Raw genomic sequence first — 15,202 nt, forward strand, 5'->3', positions numbered from 1 at the left:
CTTACAGTTAGACGCTGGCGTCCACTTGTCGTTACGTTTATGATGCGGATTGCGAGGCGAATGCGCGACGCGTTTCGCATGCCGAATCCAAAGGGCAACAACAGAAGGGACTAACAAGCCAGACAGCAAAATGAAGTGCAATGTCAACAATGAGCCGGTGGCAAACGGACATGGGACAGGACGTGCTAAATGTCAGTGTCCAAAAAATTGGCACGTACATAAAATATTTTCATTTAACTGTCAGCATTTATTTAAAATGTACAGAAACTCATCTGTCAAGGCATAACGTACCGTCTACCCTAACTATGTGCGTCAGACAGATTGCAAATGCCACAGGCTGGGCTGGCTGATAGTTTTCAGCGAAGGTGGGGATGCTGGGTGGTCATATAGACCTTGCTCATGAATTTCAGTTGAATGCACAGGAGGCGCGCAGTGGCCACACCCAAAGAGAGGCGCACAGCACAACGGCTGCTGCTGCTTTACAGCGGCCGCAGGCGCTACGTGTTTAGCAAGGCAAGCGTTGACGACAGAAACAACCAGCTATAAACGAGCCATGTCGCCAAACTAACCAAAGCTTCATACCTAATGCCCCGCCCAGCCGCAAAACTTAAGTGAAAAAAGCATGTTAAAAAGTTGGCATTTTTGTCGGCGCACAAAAGCATGCAATGAAATTATGTGGTATGTTCAGGCCATGCTGTCTATGTGTGTGTGTGTGAGCGAGAGAAGGCAGGTTGTAAGAATGAGTGTAGGTGCGAGAGTGGTCGTGGCTCAAGTGTTGTTCCCTAAGCGAGCTTTGCTTTTACTCGGCGCGTGCAAGTATGCGAAACTGGGGACTGAAACTGAAGCAGTTTGGTGACTTGGCCCCAAACAACCCCATCTAACCAACCAACCCACCACAGCAGCATTTCCCTTTTTGCATGTGGCTTGAGTTTTTGTTGGGGCTGACACTGAGGAAGGACTGATGTCTGTCGTGCCACTAAAGTGGGTATCGTGTGCATGCGATATGTTATCGATCGCACATTTTATAAGCGCTTTACGCAAAAGCTGACATATTAAACGCAATTAAATCAACTTCAAAGAAACTACTATAGTTAATACACTTAAATATATGTCAAATATAAAATTAGCAGCTATTTAAACATTCATTTATGCTCAATTTTGGTTGCGTTTGCTTTTTTTTTGGTTTATTAAATAGTTATTATCCCTTATTTATTTACTTTTTGAATTGCTAAGACACTGTCTGTAATCGATGTTTGTCACGCTTGTCGATAGTTTTTTCAACGTTCGGCCCATCGCTATCGGCCGTTGCGGCCTGCGAATGGGCCAATTTGGCGACTGTAGCTGTGGCTGCTGCATCAGAAATTACATTGACATAGACGCGCACCAGCTGCGTGCGAATTAAGACGTGTTTGAAGCAGGATTTTTCAGTATTTGTTTTGTTGTTGCTTGTTGCCTGCATCCGGTAAACAACAATTAAAATAAACAAGAAGAATAAGCGAGCTTGCTGTCAGGCAAGCTTACAGGCTGTTTATTTTTTTAAACAATATTTTTTTCGTGCATACGTGTAAAAAGCATAATGTTGCATTATCTATATAATATGTGAGATGGATTTCGCGAATCGCAATAATACGGCCAACAAGTTTGTCTGCCCCAGCGACAGGCAGCTGGCCCTGCGTGCCAAGTAAGTAAATTGCGCTCAAAAGTAGACAATCAAAAATGCAACAATTGGGCGCCTGCTTTTATTTCTTTGTTTGTGTGTGTGTGTGTGGAAATTAAACAATAGCGTTAACTTAGCTAAAGCAAAGCGCGTGTGACTTGCGTGTCTGTGTGTGTGTGTGTGTGTGTGTGTGTGTGTGTGAGTGTGTGTGATGTGCGCGTCATAAACAAAAGCTGGCTACATTGTGGTTGCTTGAGTTGTTTGTGTTGCTGACTGATAAGGCAACAAGCGGCGCGCAACAGTTAGTGCTGAGCATTACAACAACAACAACGACTACAAACGCCAACTGTCGCGTATGTGTCGACAAAAGCTTTAGTTATAATTTAATTAACTTTGACTGCGTCAGGCGTCGCAGTTTCACTTGCCCGCACTCTCGCTCCCTCTCTGCCTATAGACACATATACATAAGTAAGCGTGTGTGTGTGTGTGTGATTAGCTAAAAACGCGATATACTGTAGTTTAATCAAGCTCACACATACATATGCACGTGTGTGTGTGTGTGTGTGTGCTTGCGGCTCGGCCATGGAATTGGCAACGCATGCTGTCAAGGACCTAGCGCACACAGTCAAGAGGCCACATGGCGTCCTTCGTCCTTCGTCTAATCATAATTGCTAGCTGGGCCCGCTCGCTGAGCATTGCCGCCATCTCGCTGACAGATTAATTACATTTTAATAATGCTCTTTTTGATAAGTATGTATATATGTATGTATATATGTATTTATGTATGTATGCATAAGTGTATATAAATTCTTTTTTTTATTTTTTTGATCACAGTCGGAACACGCAATTATTTATTGCAATTGACGGCGACGAACTGACTGAACTGCTGGCAGGGGGGCTGAACAGTCACATTAACACTCCCACACACACACGCGCACACGCACACGCACACGCATGCATAGACACGCATACACATGCACGGCAACCAGCAACCAGCACATGGCGGCTAGCAGCATATGTTTGTGTCAACGCGAAAACGTGTAGCATACTGCGAGGCGCAATCCCAGCTGACTGAATATTTGAATTGGGGCTTTACGCAGAATTAACTACAAGTACAAAGCAACACACACACACACACACAGGCACACGCATATATATAACTGTATTAGAGCACATTTTATGCATAACGCCCAACCGCAAAAGACACGCACAGCATGCGCACCGGATGGCAGCTGTGTGGCTGGCAGCAGGCGGCATGCGGCATGCGGCAGGCGGCAGGCTTCAAGTGCTCAATTTACACTTCCGTTCGCTTATTTTGCACAACGAGTTTTACTGTGCATAAAAAAGCAAGAAGAAGCGAATCAAGCCCAGGCTGCGCGTGACGCATAGAAATCAAATGGGGCGTGGCAGGGGCCTGCAATGACAGGCGCTGTACTTGAAATTCAAATTACAACTCAAGGCAGCCGCATCAGCAACAGCAGCAGCAGCTTACGGCTGTCAGAGCCGCAATGTTGCGGTGCAAATGCCTCAAAGTGAAATGTTCATACCTTGAAACCATTGAAAATGGAAATTCACTCACGTTGCACGCAGTGGAAACGCACTCTGATTGCAACTGACAGCGCATGGCGTGGGTGGCGGTCAGTGCTAGTCAGGCACTCCCGCTACAGCTGCTGTGCCAGCTTGGGGCAGTGCATACTCGCTGCAACCGACTTGTCGCATGATCTATGGAAGCGTGCCACACTTAATTGCTGTCGCTGATGTTTTGTTATAGACTGTACGCAGTTGTTAAGTGACTTTAGCAATTGCGTTTTTAGTGCACCGCCGAATGGGGCCAACAAATTAGAAAACGCACGCGATATAAAATTAACTCATTTGGCCTGTTGCTGTCGCTGCTGCTGCTGCTGCTGCTGCTGCTGCTGCTGCATGCAAATACCGTTGCTCGATCCTGGCACGCCAGCAGCTGCTGCTGCTGAAATTGAAGCTGAAAGCCCTCAAGGCAACAGGCGAGGTTACGGCACACGAGGATACACGCATACATACATATAAATGAGCTTGCTAGCGTGTACAGTGAACACGCAATACAGTGCACCCCACTGTGCTGGCATGCGCGAAGTGGGCTCGCGTCTGTAGCAGCAGCGGAACTGCCAATAAAAGTCAGCTTCGATTGGCCATTCGGTGCCATATATTGAGGGCGTACTGTACATTGAAGTGGCCCGTGCAAGTCAACAAACCCGCGGCAAGGCAAAACGGCGGGCACAAAGCAAGCAACACGAATACGAACGCAAAGAGCAACAGAAAAACATTTTAACGAACACGTGTGTGTGTGTGTGTGTGTGTGTGTGTGTGTGTGTGTGTGTGTGTGTGTGTGTGTGTGTGTGTGTGTGTGTGTGTGTGTGTGTGTGTGTGTGTGTGTGTGTGTGCGGGTGTGCGGCTCTGTCTGTGGCTGTAGCGTGTGTTTCTATACCCTGAACCCATTGGAAATGCGGCTTAATGATTTTGTGAAAATGCATGTAACAGGCAGAGGGAGGCGTGGCAGAGTCCTTATATTTAATGAGGACCATATAGCCATGTCCAGCTGTCATCTCATAAGCCACATGCTGCATGCCACGACTTGGCATGTTGCTTGCATATTCCATAAGAGGCACGAGCTCATCTTGCGATAACTCTGCCTAGCTTGCAATCGATAATAATCGATTAAATAGCACAAAAGCTGCAGATCTTAAATTTCACTCTGTGATGCAAGCAATTTGATACCTTGCCCGCTGGCTAGGTGGCTCGATTGCTGGCTAGGGTATCTGCTAGTCAGGCACATTTATGAACAGAGCAATTTATATTTATTGGAAGTATGTGGCGACGCGTGAAGCGTGATGCCTGCGGGACGACTGCAAACACTGGCGTCACACTTATCCTAAGCCCTTCGTCTACCCCGCTCGATTCTGCAGCATTTAATGACTTCTAAGCTTCTCAGCTCAGCTCAGGAAGTGTCAGCTTGAGCGCATTTGCCGTTCACCTAATGAGCCAAGTTATAACTGATCTATTTTTATAGTCGTACGCATACAGCTATATATTTCAAGACTCTTCCGGCTCTGCGCTTTCAAGACTCTTCAAGCTCCGCCGCTGTCATTGCCACAGCTCGTTGCAAAGAGTTCTCCCTTCTTATGCTTTCACTTGAAGCAACGTTTAGCCTGGCCAATAGCCTACACTTCCTTTCGAATGCTGGATACCTCAATTAATGTTCCGGCAGTAGAGAGAGAGAGAGAGAGAGAGAGAGAGAGAGAGAGAGAGAGAGAGAGAGAGAGAGAGAGAGAGAGAGAGGTCAAAGCAATTTAGCTGTGTCGTGTTGCGCCTTTGACAGTCTTAAGGAGCTCTTCTTTTGTGGCCAGCTCACGGATTTCAATCTGTGCCACTGGAGATCACTCACCGAGTGGACATGGCCACTCGATTGCTTTAGAGTGGCGACACTTAAGAGTGCAGCCCGCCATCCCGCAGATTGTTCTGCGTTCTTTGACAGCTTGGCCTTTTGTCGACTCGAAGTTGAAGTCTTGGCCACTTTGCGAAAGTTTTGCATGCCTTGCTCAACTGCTGGTGCTGCCTCTTGGATAGATCAAGTGGAAACTATTGCCATTGACTCGCCTCTCCGTGGTCTGCAGTGTGGCGATTGCCCAGCCTCGTCAGTTAAAGCTCTGCAAGGACTGCACTTGGGCTTGGCTGCTACAGCCCTCTACTCAGTAGAGGGCAAGACGCGTGTGCCTCCTCTTGTCCAGCCCGCCAAGGCTCTACAGGAAATCATCCTGTCTAGCAGAACAATTCCTTGACCCGGCCTAAATGCCATTCAGTTGTGATGTCCGCCCGAAAGTATGCAAGGACACACGCTCGGAATGCTTGGCTGACAGCTGTGGATAGTGAGTGCCAGTGCAAGTCGGCTTAGCATTTCCATAATTATGCAGGAAATCTAAGTATTCAAATGAAGATGCCAGGGCCATGGAGACGCCGCCCCAGAAAATCTCCTGCGTTGGCTTAGCGGTTTCTCTGCTCAAGTCGAGCGCAGCTTGAAGCTTCTTATGTTGCCCAGGCCAGAGCCAGATCTTTCGTTCTTTCGTTTCTTCAAGCTGTTGCCTCGTCACTGCTTGCAGGGTATCTGCTAGTCCATGCCTTTCAGTATGCTACGAAAGCCATAAAGGGGCGATATGTCACAGGAAAGAAAGCAAAAAGAAATCGAAAAGCGAAGTTTTGTTAGGAATTCTGGGCTCATATTACTTATGTATATGGGGGTGTATAATATATTATATATATATATATATATTATATATGTATATCTGTCTGTCTGTCTAAGTATATGCATATTAACTGGCGCTTAGCAAAAGGCACAACTTCTACATTAAGTGCCACCCCAATTTGCATAAGCAAGTACTCACGCGCGCCTCTCTCTGTGTGTGTGTGTGTGTGTGTGTGTGCGCTACGTTTTTAATACCGTGTGTAAGTGATTCCAAAGTGGCCATAAAACGCGCAAGTCCGGACCCCAAAACACAAACACGACTGCAAACCCGGAGACGACACAGATGGCCCTGAGCCCTGAGCCCTGAGCCGAGCCCTGCCACGTTGACTTTGCCTCTTAATTAAATTTGAACTTGACATTTTGGCCCTGGACCTGAGCTGACGCTGAGCTGCCCCAACTGCAACAAGCAGTCAGTCGTCCACGCCTGCCACACTACACTATCTTAATCCAATTTAATGGAAGATGTGCAGAACCGAGCTGACAGTTCTCATGGGCAGTTCCCATCGAGGCTCAGACTCTAAGGAAAACTAAATATTCATAGAGATGGATCTCTCCATCTCTCTCTGTCTGCCTCTCTATCTATCCTCCACTTCTTTCTAACTGTCTCTCACTTCATTTCTCTATCTCTCTCTCTCACTTACACTCTCATTCTCACTCTCTCTCTCTCTATCTCTATCTCTATCTCTATCTCTATCTCTATCTCTATCTCTATCTCTATCTCTATCTCTATCTCTATCTCTATCTCTATCTCTATCTCTATCTCTATCTCTCTATCTCTATCTCTATCTCTATCTCTATCTCTATCTCTATCTCTATCTCTATCTCTATCTCTATCTCTATCTCTATCTCCTCTATCTCTATCTCTATCTCTATCTCTATCTCTATCTCTATCTCTATCTCTATCTCTATCTCTATCTCTATCTCTATCTCTATCTCTATCTCTATCTCTATCTCTATCTCTATCTCTATCTCTATCTCTATCTCTATCTCCTCTATCTCTATCTCTATCTCTATCTCTATCTCTATCTCTATCTCTATCTCTATCTCTATCTCTATCTCTATCTCTATCTCTATCTCTATCTCTATCTCTATCTCTATCTCTATCTCTATCTCTATCTCTATCTCTATCTCTATCTCTATCTCTATCTCTATCTCTATCTCTATCTCTATCTCTATCTCTATCTCTATCTCTATCTCTATCTCTATCTCTATCTCTATCTCTATCTCTATCTCTATCTCTATCTCTATCTCTATCTCTATCCCTATCTCTATCTCTATCTCTATCTCTCGCTCTCTATCTCTATCTCTATCTCTATCTCTATCTCTATCTCTATCTCAACTCTATCTCTATCTCTATCTCTATCTCTATCTCTATCTCTATCTCTATCTCTATCTCTATCTCCCTCTCCATCTCCCCCTCCCTCTCCCTCTGCCTATGCTTTACGCACTTCATAAGTCGCTTGAGCTGCCCTGAGTGAGAGCTTGAACAACACACTTACTGCATTAGGCAGCTCATAATAATGATGCTCATTAGGCGCACAGCGAGTCGGACACCCCACACACACCCACACACCCACACACCCACACACACACATAATTATAGACGTACTAAGTCTTGGCATTTTGTTTGCTCGCACAGATTGAAAGCCGGCTGGAGCAGCTCAAAGACCAATGAACCGCTGCGCCCGGAGGAGCAGGAGGCGATTATTTCCGTGATACGGCGGAATGAGGAAATCGAGATTGCGGAACGGCAGCGTGTGGGCCGGCTTGTGGAGCGCGTGGAGAAGATAAAGCTGCACGCCGTGGAGCGCGGCCCCAACTGCTGTCGCCTGTGCGGCGATGCGTTTGGCCTGCTGCGGCCGCAGCGCATCCTGTGCGAGGACTGCCGCAAGTCCGTGTGCACCAAGTGCAGCGTGGACATCAACATTAGGTACCACAACAGCGAGCGCACGCGCGAAATTTGGCTGTGTCGCATCTGCTCCGAGACGCGCGAGATGTGGAAGAAGTCGGGCGCCTGGTTCTTCAAGGGCTTGCCCAACTACGATATGCCGGTGCGCAGTGCCAGCGCCGCCAATACGCCCATGTCGACGCCCATGGCCGGGGGAGTGGGCGCCGGCGGTGTGGGCGCGTACGCTGGAGCCGGGGCAGGCAAGGGCGCCCGGGCCGTGCAGAGCTGCCATGGCACGCCGGCGCGTGGCGCACGCATCAAGAAGCTGACGATACGCGTCAACGATAGCAGCAGCAGCGCCAGCAACAGCAGCGCCAGCAACAGCAGCGCCAGCGGCCAGTCGGAGCCGGAGGAGGACCAGCTGGATGCGGCCAAGTCGAGCACAGCGGCCGGCGCCGCTGGCCAGCGACTGCAGCGGGATGAAAGCTTTCGACTGCGCGCCTACGGCTCCATACGCAGCTTCATCGATGGCGGCGAACGCAAGTTGTCCAACTCCTTCTTGTTCGGCCGCCAGACGAACTCCAGGCCAGCGGACGGCCAGGACTATGACAACATCTCGAATGCGTCCACAGTGGCGCAGCTGCGACGCGAGGGCAGCTTCATGCGTCGCAGCTCGGTCAGCTCCTCGTGGTCGTTCAGCGACAGCTCCGGCTCGGGCAATTCGGCAACGCAAAACACGCAAAACCCGCAGCAGCAAAAGCAACAACAACAACAACAACAACAACAACAACAACAGCAGCAGCAACACTGTCGCGATCCTTTGCTAGGCTGGCTGGAGCTGGCGATCAGCTATCGGGAGAGCTTCCACAGCTTGGACTGCACGATGGTGCGGGCCAGAGACTTGCCAGCGATGGATGCCAGCGGCCTCGCCGATCCCTACTGCAAGCTGAACATCGTAACGCCCGAGGGCCATACGAAATATACGCGCTGGCAGCGCACCAAAACGGTTCACAAGACCCGCAATCCCGACTTCAATGAGACCCTCCAGTTCGTGGGCGTTGAGCCCGAGGAGCTGGGCAACTCGCTGCTCTACGTGGCGCTCTTCGATGACGACAAGTATGGACACGACTTTCTGGGCGCCGCCAAAGTCTGCCTATCCACGGTGAGTGGTCGGTCGTCCAACGATCAGGCATATCGAGGCTATATCTTTATGTATATATCTATCGATGTGTAACTGTGGACACAATTTGCAGGTGCATAGCACAGCGCAGTACCGGATCTCCGTGCCGCTGGGTGTGGAGGATCAGTATAGCAACGAGGCGGAGCTGTCGCAGAGCTGGCCAAATGGCAAGATGCTCATCTCGCTGTGCTACAATACGAAGCGGCGGGCGCTGGTTGTCAACGTGAAGCAGTGCATCAATTTGCTGGCCATGGACAACAACGGCAGCTCGGATCCCTTTGTCAAGCTGTAAGTAGATCAGTTCACAAATTGCCATCCATTACTAATTGATTGATTCTGCAGGCAACTGAAGCCGGATGCGCATAAAAACAAGAAGCACAAGACGAGCGTCAAGTGGCGCACTTTGAATCCCGTTTACAACGAGGAATTCTATTTCGAGGCCAGTCCGCACGATCTGAACAAGGAGATGCTCATCCTCACCGTCTGGGACAAGGATCTGGGCAAGAGCAACGACTTTCTCGGCAGCCTCCAACTGGGCGCCCAAAGCAAAGGCGATCGCCTGCAGCAGTGGCTCGACTGCATCCGGCTGCCCGATCATTTCCATGAGAAATGGCATTCCCTGGCCAGCGATAATCCCACACATTAGCCAACCAATATAGCCCGCCCAGCTGGATTTTAAACTTAGTTTCACACATAAACATATATATATATATATATTTTTGATATGCCTACATGCATGTGTGTGTGTGTGTGTGTGCGTGTGTGTGTCTGTGCTTTGCCTTGCTTGCATTTTCCTTCAGCTCGACTTAATCTCAATTTGCTAAGCGCTCAAAGCTAAATTCCGCTTGCTGCTTCTTATGCACACACACACACGCACACACACCCACACTCACACACACACCCACACTCACACACACACCCACACTCACACACACACAAATATATAGCTCTGTTTAAGTGTCCTTAAAAAGGGGTTTATCAGCGTATGTCAAAAAAAAATTGTTCGAACTTTTCTTCAATTTTCTTTTCGCTTCGACTCGTTTCTCTTGCTGCACAAAAGTTTTGTACAATTTACAATTTTTTATCAATAATCTTTAGACAACACGAACGTAGCTAACAAATTTACTTATCAAATACGAAACTAAATAATATTTTTGATTCATATATTTACGATAATTATTCAATAACTTTTTTCGCCGAACACAAAATATATATTTATAATAACATAATCTTAACACACACACACACACAACAAATTAGTCGATATGTATATATATACGTACATGCATATATATATATATATATATAGATGTATAACTATGTACAAATAAATCAAAAATCAAAATTATTTATATTGAAAGATAAAGAAGGAAAACTGAAGAGGGAAACGTTTTCATTTGGGGGCAAAGTGTTAAGAACATATAATATTAGCGTATATATTTATAAAACAAACAAAATGATAAAATATATTTTCAAAAATCATATTTTCTTTATTTATTTGGGGGAATGAGGGGAATTATATAAACAATTATGTTTCGACTGCCTTAAAGCAAGAACAAAGCCCAAATTTCGCATAGAATAACTTTTGGCAAAGATCGTATACAATTAGTCTCGATATACATGCACATATGTATGTGTGTGTATATATAACAATAGAATAATTACAATAAAAATTTATAAATTTAGCTGGGGGAATGAACGCAGCAGAATTTTAAGGTTTTTTCTATTTTTTTTTTTTTTGTAATTTTTTGAATTTTTTTTTAGTAATTTCATATTTTTAATAGATTTGGCAAACACAACATTAGTATATTGGTATATAGATATAGTATGTGTGTGTATATATATATATATCTGTGTGAGTACATCGAAATTAAATATGTTGTACTACATATTGGGTTATGGTCAATTATTGCAAAAAGTTTGCAGATTTGCCAATATTCGAAATTTGTTTAATCCGTACGATTTTTGTACCTGCATCCATCTCTCGCGCTCTCGCTCGCTCTCCCTCTCTCTTTCTCTGTCTCTTTAAGTAGCTTAACAATTAAGTAAATCGTGGAAAAGGTTGGCAACTGCCATCGTGGGGCATATGACGCTTTAAACCAGCTCCTCGCTCGCTGCTCAGGACTCGCCCGAAGTCGTCTGCTGCGCGGTAAAGGAGACGTTGCTGTTGCTGCTGCTGCTGCTGCTGCTGTTGTTGTTGGTGTTGTTTATGTGTTGCTGTTGCTGAGGCGTGCTGCAGCTGCTGTTGATACTGACTGGCAACAGCGGGCGGCGCTGCAGCACTGTTTGTATGTTAGAAGAGACGCTTTTCATAGCTGAAAAGGCCGTGCACATTGCCCTCCAGCTGGGCCGAATGGGTGCGCTTCATGAAGCGCAGCTGCCCATTGTAGATCATCTCACTGGCATGGAAAAGACAGAGAAGGAGCAATGAGTACTAGAGTCAACACTTGCCAGTGGCCAGTGGACCAACTCACCGCAGCTTGCTAACGGAAATGGCGCCAATGTCCTGGCAGCTGTGCTGCAGGCCGCACTCCAAGTAGGGCAGATAGCGTAGCACGGAGCCCTTGTCGACGATGCTGCCGCTGACGCCTTGGGCCACCTTCATTTTGTCCATTTCGTTGTGATAGTAACGGGACATGGCCGCTCCTTTGGCATCGCCGCGCTCCATTGCCTCCAGGGAGCCCATGCCGCGATATTTCTTCAAGCGCACGCCATCTGAAAAGAAGTACTCACCGGGCGCCTCCGAGGTGCCCGCCAGCAGGGAGCCCATCATCACGGCGCTGGCGCCCAAAGCCAAGGCCTTCACAATGTGCCCAATCGATTGAATGCCGCCATCCGCAATCACCGGCACGCCGAACTGCTTGGCAAACGTCGACACCTGATGAACGGCCGTCGCCTGCGGGCAGCCACAGGCCATGACCTCCTGCGTGATGCATATCGAGCCGGAGCCCATGCCCACGCGCAGTCCATCCACTCCAGCATCAATCAGATTCTTGGCCTGGGCACGTGTTACCACTGTGGGCGTGTGTGGGGCAGTTGATTGGCCAATGGTTAGTAATTGAAAAGACAAAGCTTGTTAGCTACAGTGCGTGACAAAAGCATGCGACAGTCAAGCTGAATGAGTTTCCTATGCTACTTTCTTTGTCGAGAGAGAGAGAGAGAGAGAGAGAGAGGAGAGCGAGACAGAGATAGCAAGACAGACAGAGGGATAGAGAGAGATTACCTATGGGCTATATCGCCACATATATAGAAAACGCTGCAATGATAAACGCATATTTATCAACTGATAAATCAACCTAAAACTCACATTTAACTCAAGTCGATAAATATCGATTTTCAGTTTTGATTAAGGCCTTTCATGAATAATTATGCCGTTGTGACAAACTGATAATATCTAAACAAATTTTGCATTTCAGGAGCTCTGGAGCTGACTAGCATCATATCTGCGCTGAGTCGATAAATATCGATTTCTAGTTTTTTGTTGTATAGAGATTACTGGACTAGTCTGATTTCTGTTTTCTCTGCTCTTAAATCTAAAGATCAGCCTTGGCCTTGATCTCACTGAGAGTATGGACTTCCATCTATGATCTGTCTCTCGAAAAAACCTGGCAAATGACTTTCTTTTTAGGCTAGGCATGCATGAATGTGTGTGTGGGGAGGAGGAATGTTGGGGGTTTAATTACCGTTGCCGCCAATGACCTGAAGATCGGGATAGGTCTCCTTGATGAACTTGATCATCTCGACTTGATAAATGGAATTGCCCTGGGATGAGTCCAGTATGATGACATCGACGCCATTCGCCACGAGCAAATGTAGTCGGGCCTTGTCCTCGGGCCGCGTGCCAATGGCGGCGCCGACCAGTAGCTGCTTATTGGAATCCTTGGAGGCGTTCGGATACGAACGCGCCTTCTTCAGATCGGTGCGCGCGATCATGGCGACCAGCTCGCCAGCCTGATTCACAATGGGCAGCTTGCCCTTTTTGCTCTTCTCCAGAATGGCGTTCGCCATCGGCAGAGTGATGCCATTGGGTGCGGTTATCAGCTGCGTGGTCATAATGTCCGCCAGCAGAACGTCCGGCTGCTGTTCACGGAAGTCGATGTCCCGGGATGTGACCATGCCCAGCAGCTTGCCGCCAAGCTTGCCATTCTCGGTGACGGGATAGCCGGTGAAGCCGTTCTTGCGACGGGCCTCGAGCACATCGCCAACGGTATTGGTCGGCGACATCACCGACGGATCGCGCATAAAGCCATGTTTGTATTTCTTAACCTTGTGCACCTCCAACGCTTGGTACTCCGGCGTGCAGTTGTGATGGATGATTCCAATGCCACCACACAGCTGCGCGTGGTTCCCCCACCACAAATTAATTCCGAACGAAGCGGCGAAGAGCGTGAAGGGAAATATACATTCGTTTCTTGATTTAGCATAATAGAGGCGCATAAGAGTGTTCAATTACAACCACAACTGGAGCGAGGCCGATACCAAGATTCAGCACCAAATGGCGATGTGCATCGGTCGGCGTTCGTCGGTCGTCGGTCGTTGGTTTATCGGTTAACGTTTACCGTTCATCGATCACACCGCCAACGAACGGTGTGCGAACAAGGCTGCAAACCCAAAGCGCAATCTCTGCTCAACATTACGTTAACATACGTTTAACATAACCTTGCTAACATTCTGACATCTTATAAGAGATATGTTAACAAACGTTTCACTATCAATTAAAGTCAAAAAACTCAAACTAAATAAAGGCGAAAAGATTTGAAATCATAGCGTTAACAGCTAGGCAAACTGAGTTCTCTTTTCAGTCTAAAGGCAAAAGCCGTAGTTAAATACAATAAATAACATAAATATAATAATATATCAGAATAAGCTTTGTTCGAAATGGCAATAGAATTTCGCAAAGAAGCACTGATTTGCAGCCTTGTTTATCGTCGTCTAGCAGTAGATAAGAGTTTATATATACAACTGAGCGTGTGCATATATGTTTAGATAGTATCAAACACTTACCGCCATGGCTATGGCCATGTCAGATTCGGTTACCGTGTCCATGGGCGAGCTGACTAACGGGGCGCAGAGCGTGATGCCCTTGGTTAGCGGAGAGCTGAGATCGACTGCCTCAGCGGCGAAGTCTATGTAGCCCGGTAATATGAGAAAGTCGCTAAATGAAAATTGTGTGGAAAAGTGTTATACGCATATCTCACTCTATTGGGCGGGGGGCGAGGCAGACTTACTTGTAGGTGAGGCCCTCGCCATTTTGAAATAGTTCACTGCAGCTCAGTCCGTCCTGCAGTAGTTCCATTTGCTGCTCCGTAGTAGTTGTTGTTGTTGTTGTTGCTGTATCTGAGAATACAGCCGTGTCGCCGTTGCCTATTAAGCCATTAACTTTTGGCTTTAGATTGGCGCCGACGTCGACGTCGGCGGCTACAGTGCTCTTTGCCATGCGAGCGCTTACCTTAGTCAGATGTCAGCACAACAACAAGGAGAAACAATTATTAATGAATAGACAAAGCAGCAACCACTGTATATATATATATATGTATATATGTATGTATATTTATATATATGTTAATCGTCTTCGGCTGATTGCACTTGTCTCCGAGCCGCCTCAATTAATGTTCGAAACCATTAAATTGCAATCGAAAATTAAAGCGTTCCTAAAAACATAAAGACAGAAAGAATATTAAAGCAAGCTGGAAAACAAAGTTGAATTGAATTTTGCAAACGGCTCTAACCGACTGCCGCAATGCTCTGCCAAAGAAAAAACTAACAAGCTAAACTTTTGCGGAGCAAGCGATGCACATAAAAACAGAGTTTTGAAACACAAAAAAAATATATATATACGTATTATTTGGATAATATATTTATATATATTGAATTTCAATTAATTTCCTTTTGCTTCATTTGTAGAGTATAGGGCGAAGGGCTGAGCCGATTTCATGCAGGCCGAAAGGCAGATAAAATATCGAAAATCGGACATTGTTGCTGATCAGGAACATATGTAGTTGTTTTTTGTACTTACTTGCAGTTTTCAATAGACAAGCCAAAGAAAAAAAAACAACAACAAATTGAATGGGAAAAAGCAAGCAGGCAGGCAGACAGACAAACAGACAGCACACAGACAGTTAGCTGCGAAGGATATTACGTTGTGGGGTATCAAGCGTTGTCTGTTGTGTGTAAGGATTAGGTTAGGCGTGTCAATTAATG

At 46.6% G+C, this 15,202-nt stretch overlaps 2 protein-coding genes across 2 annotated transcripts; one reads left to right on the plus strand and one right to left on the minus strand.

Annotated features, from left to right (window-relative positions):
* Positions 1 to 1,431: 1,431 nt before the first annotated feature.
* Positions 1,432 to 9,661, plus strand: LOC111604050 (rabphilin-3A). The gene is made up of 4 exons (XM_023321907.2): positions 1,432 to 1,681; positions 7,573 to 8,983; positions 9,075 to 9,289; positions 9,344 to 9,661. Exons 1-4 carry the CDS (start codon positions 1,605 to 1,607, stop codon positions 9,645 to 9,647), a joined length of 2,007 nt encoding a protein of 668 aa, XP_023177675.2. The 5' UTR covers positions 1,432 to 1,604; the 3' UTR covers positions 9,648 to 9,661.
* A 1,133-nt stretch (positions 9,662 to 10,794) lies between these two features.
* LOC111604062 (inosine-5'-monophosphate dehydrogenase) lies at positions 10,795 to 14,485 on the minus strand. Its single transcript, XM_030224132.1, has 5 exons — positions 14,230 to 14,485; positions 14,006 to 14,156; positions 12,685 to 13,336; positions 11,476 to 12,016; positions 10,795 to 11,400 (listed from the first exon to the last, which is right to left on the minus strand). The coding sequence occupies exons 1-5, from the start codon at positions 14,436 to 14,438 to the stop codon at positions 11,295 to 11,297; spliced, it is 1,659 nt and encodes a 552-aa protein (XP_030079992.1). The 5' UTR covers positions 14,439 to 14,485; the 3' UTR covers positions 10,795 to 11,294.
* Between the last annotated feature and the right edge of the window lie 717 nt (positions 14,486 to 15,202).

This window comes from Drosophila hydei, unplaced genomic scaffold (assembly GCF_003285905.1).
Source record: "Drosophila hydei strain 15085-1641.00,03,60 unplaced genomic scaffold, DhydRS2 tig00000361-arrow-arrow-pilon, whole genome shotgun sequence".
Classification (NCBI taxonomy): Eukaryota; Metazoa; Arthropoda; class Insecta; order Diptera; family Drosophilidae; genus Drosophila; species Drosophila hydei.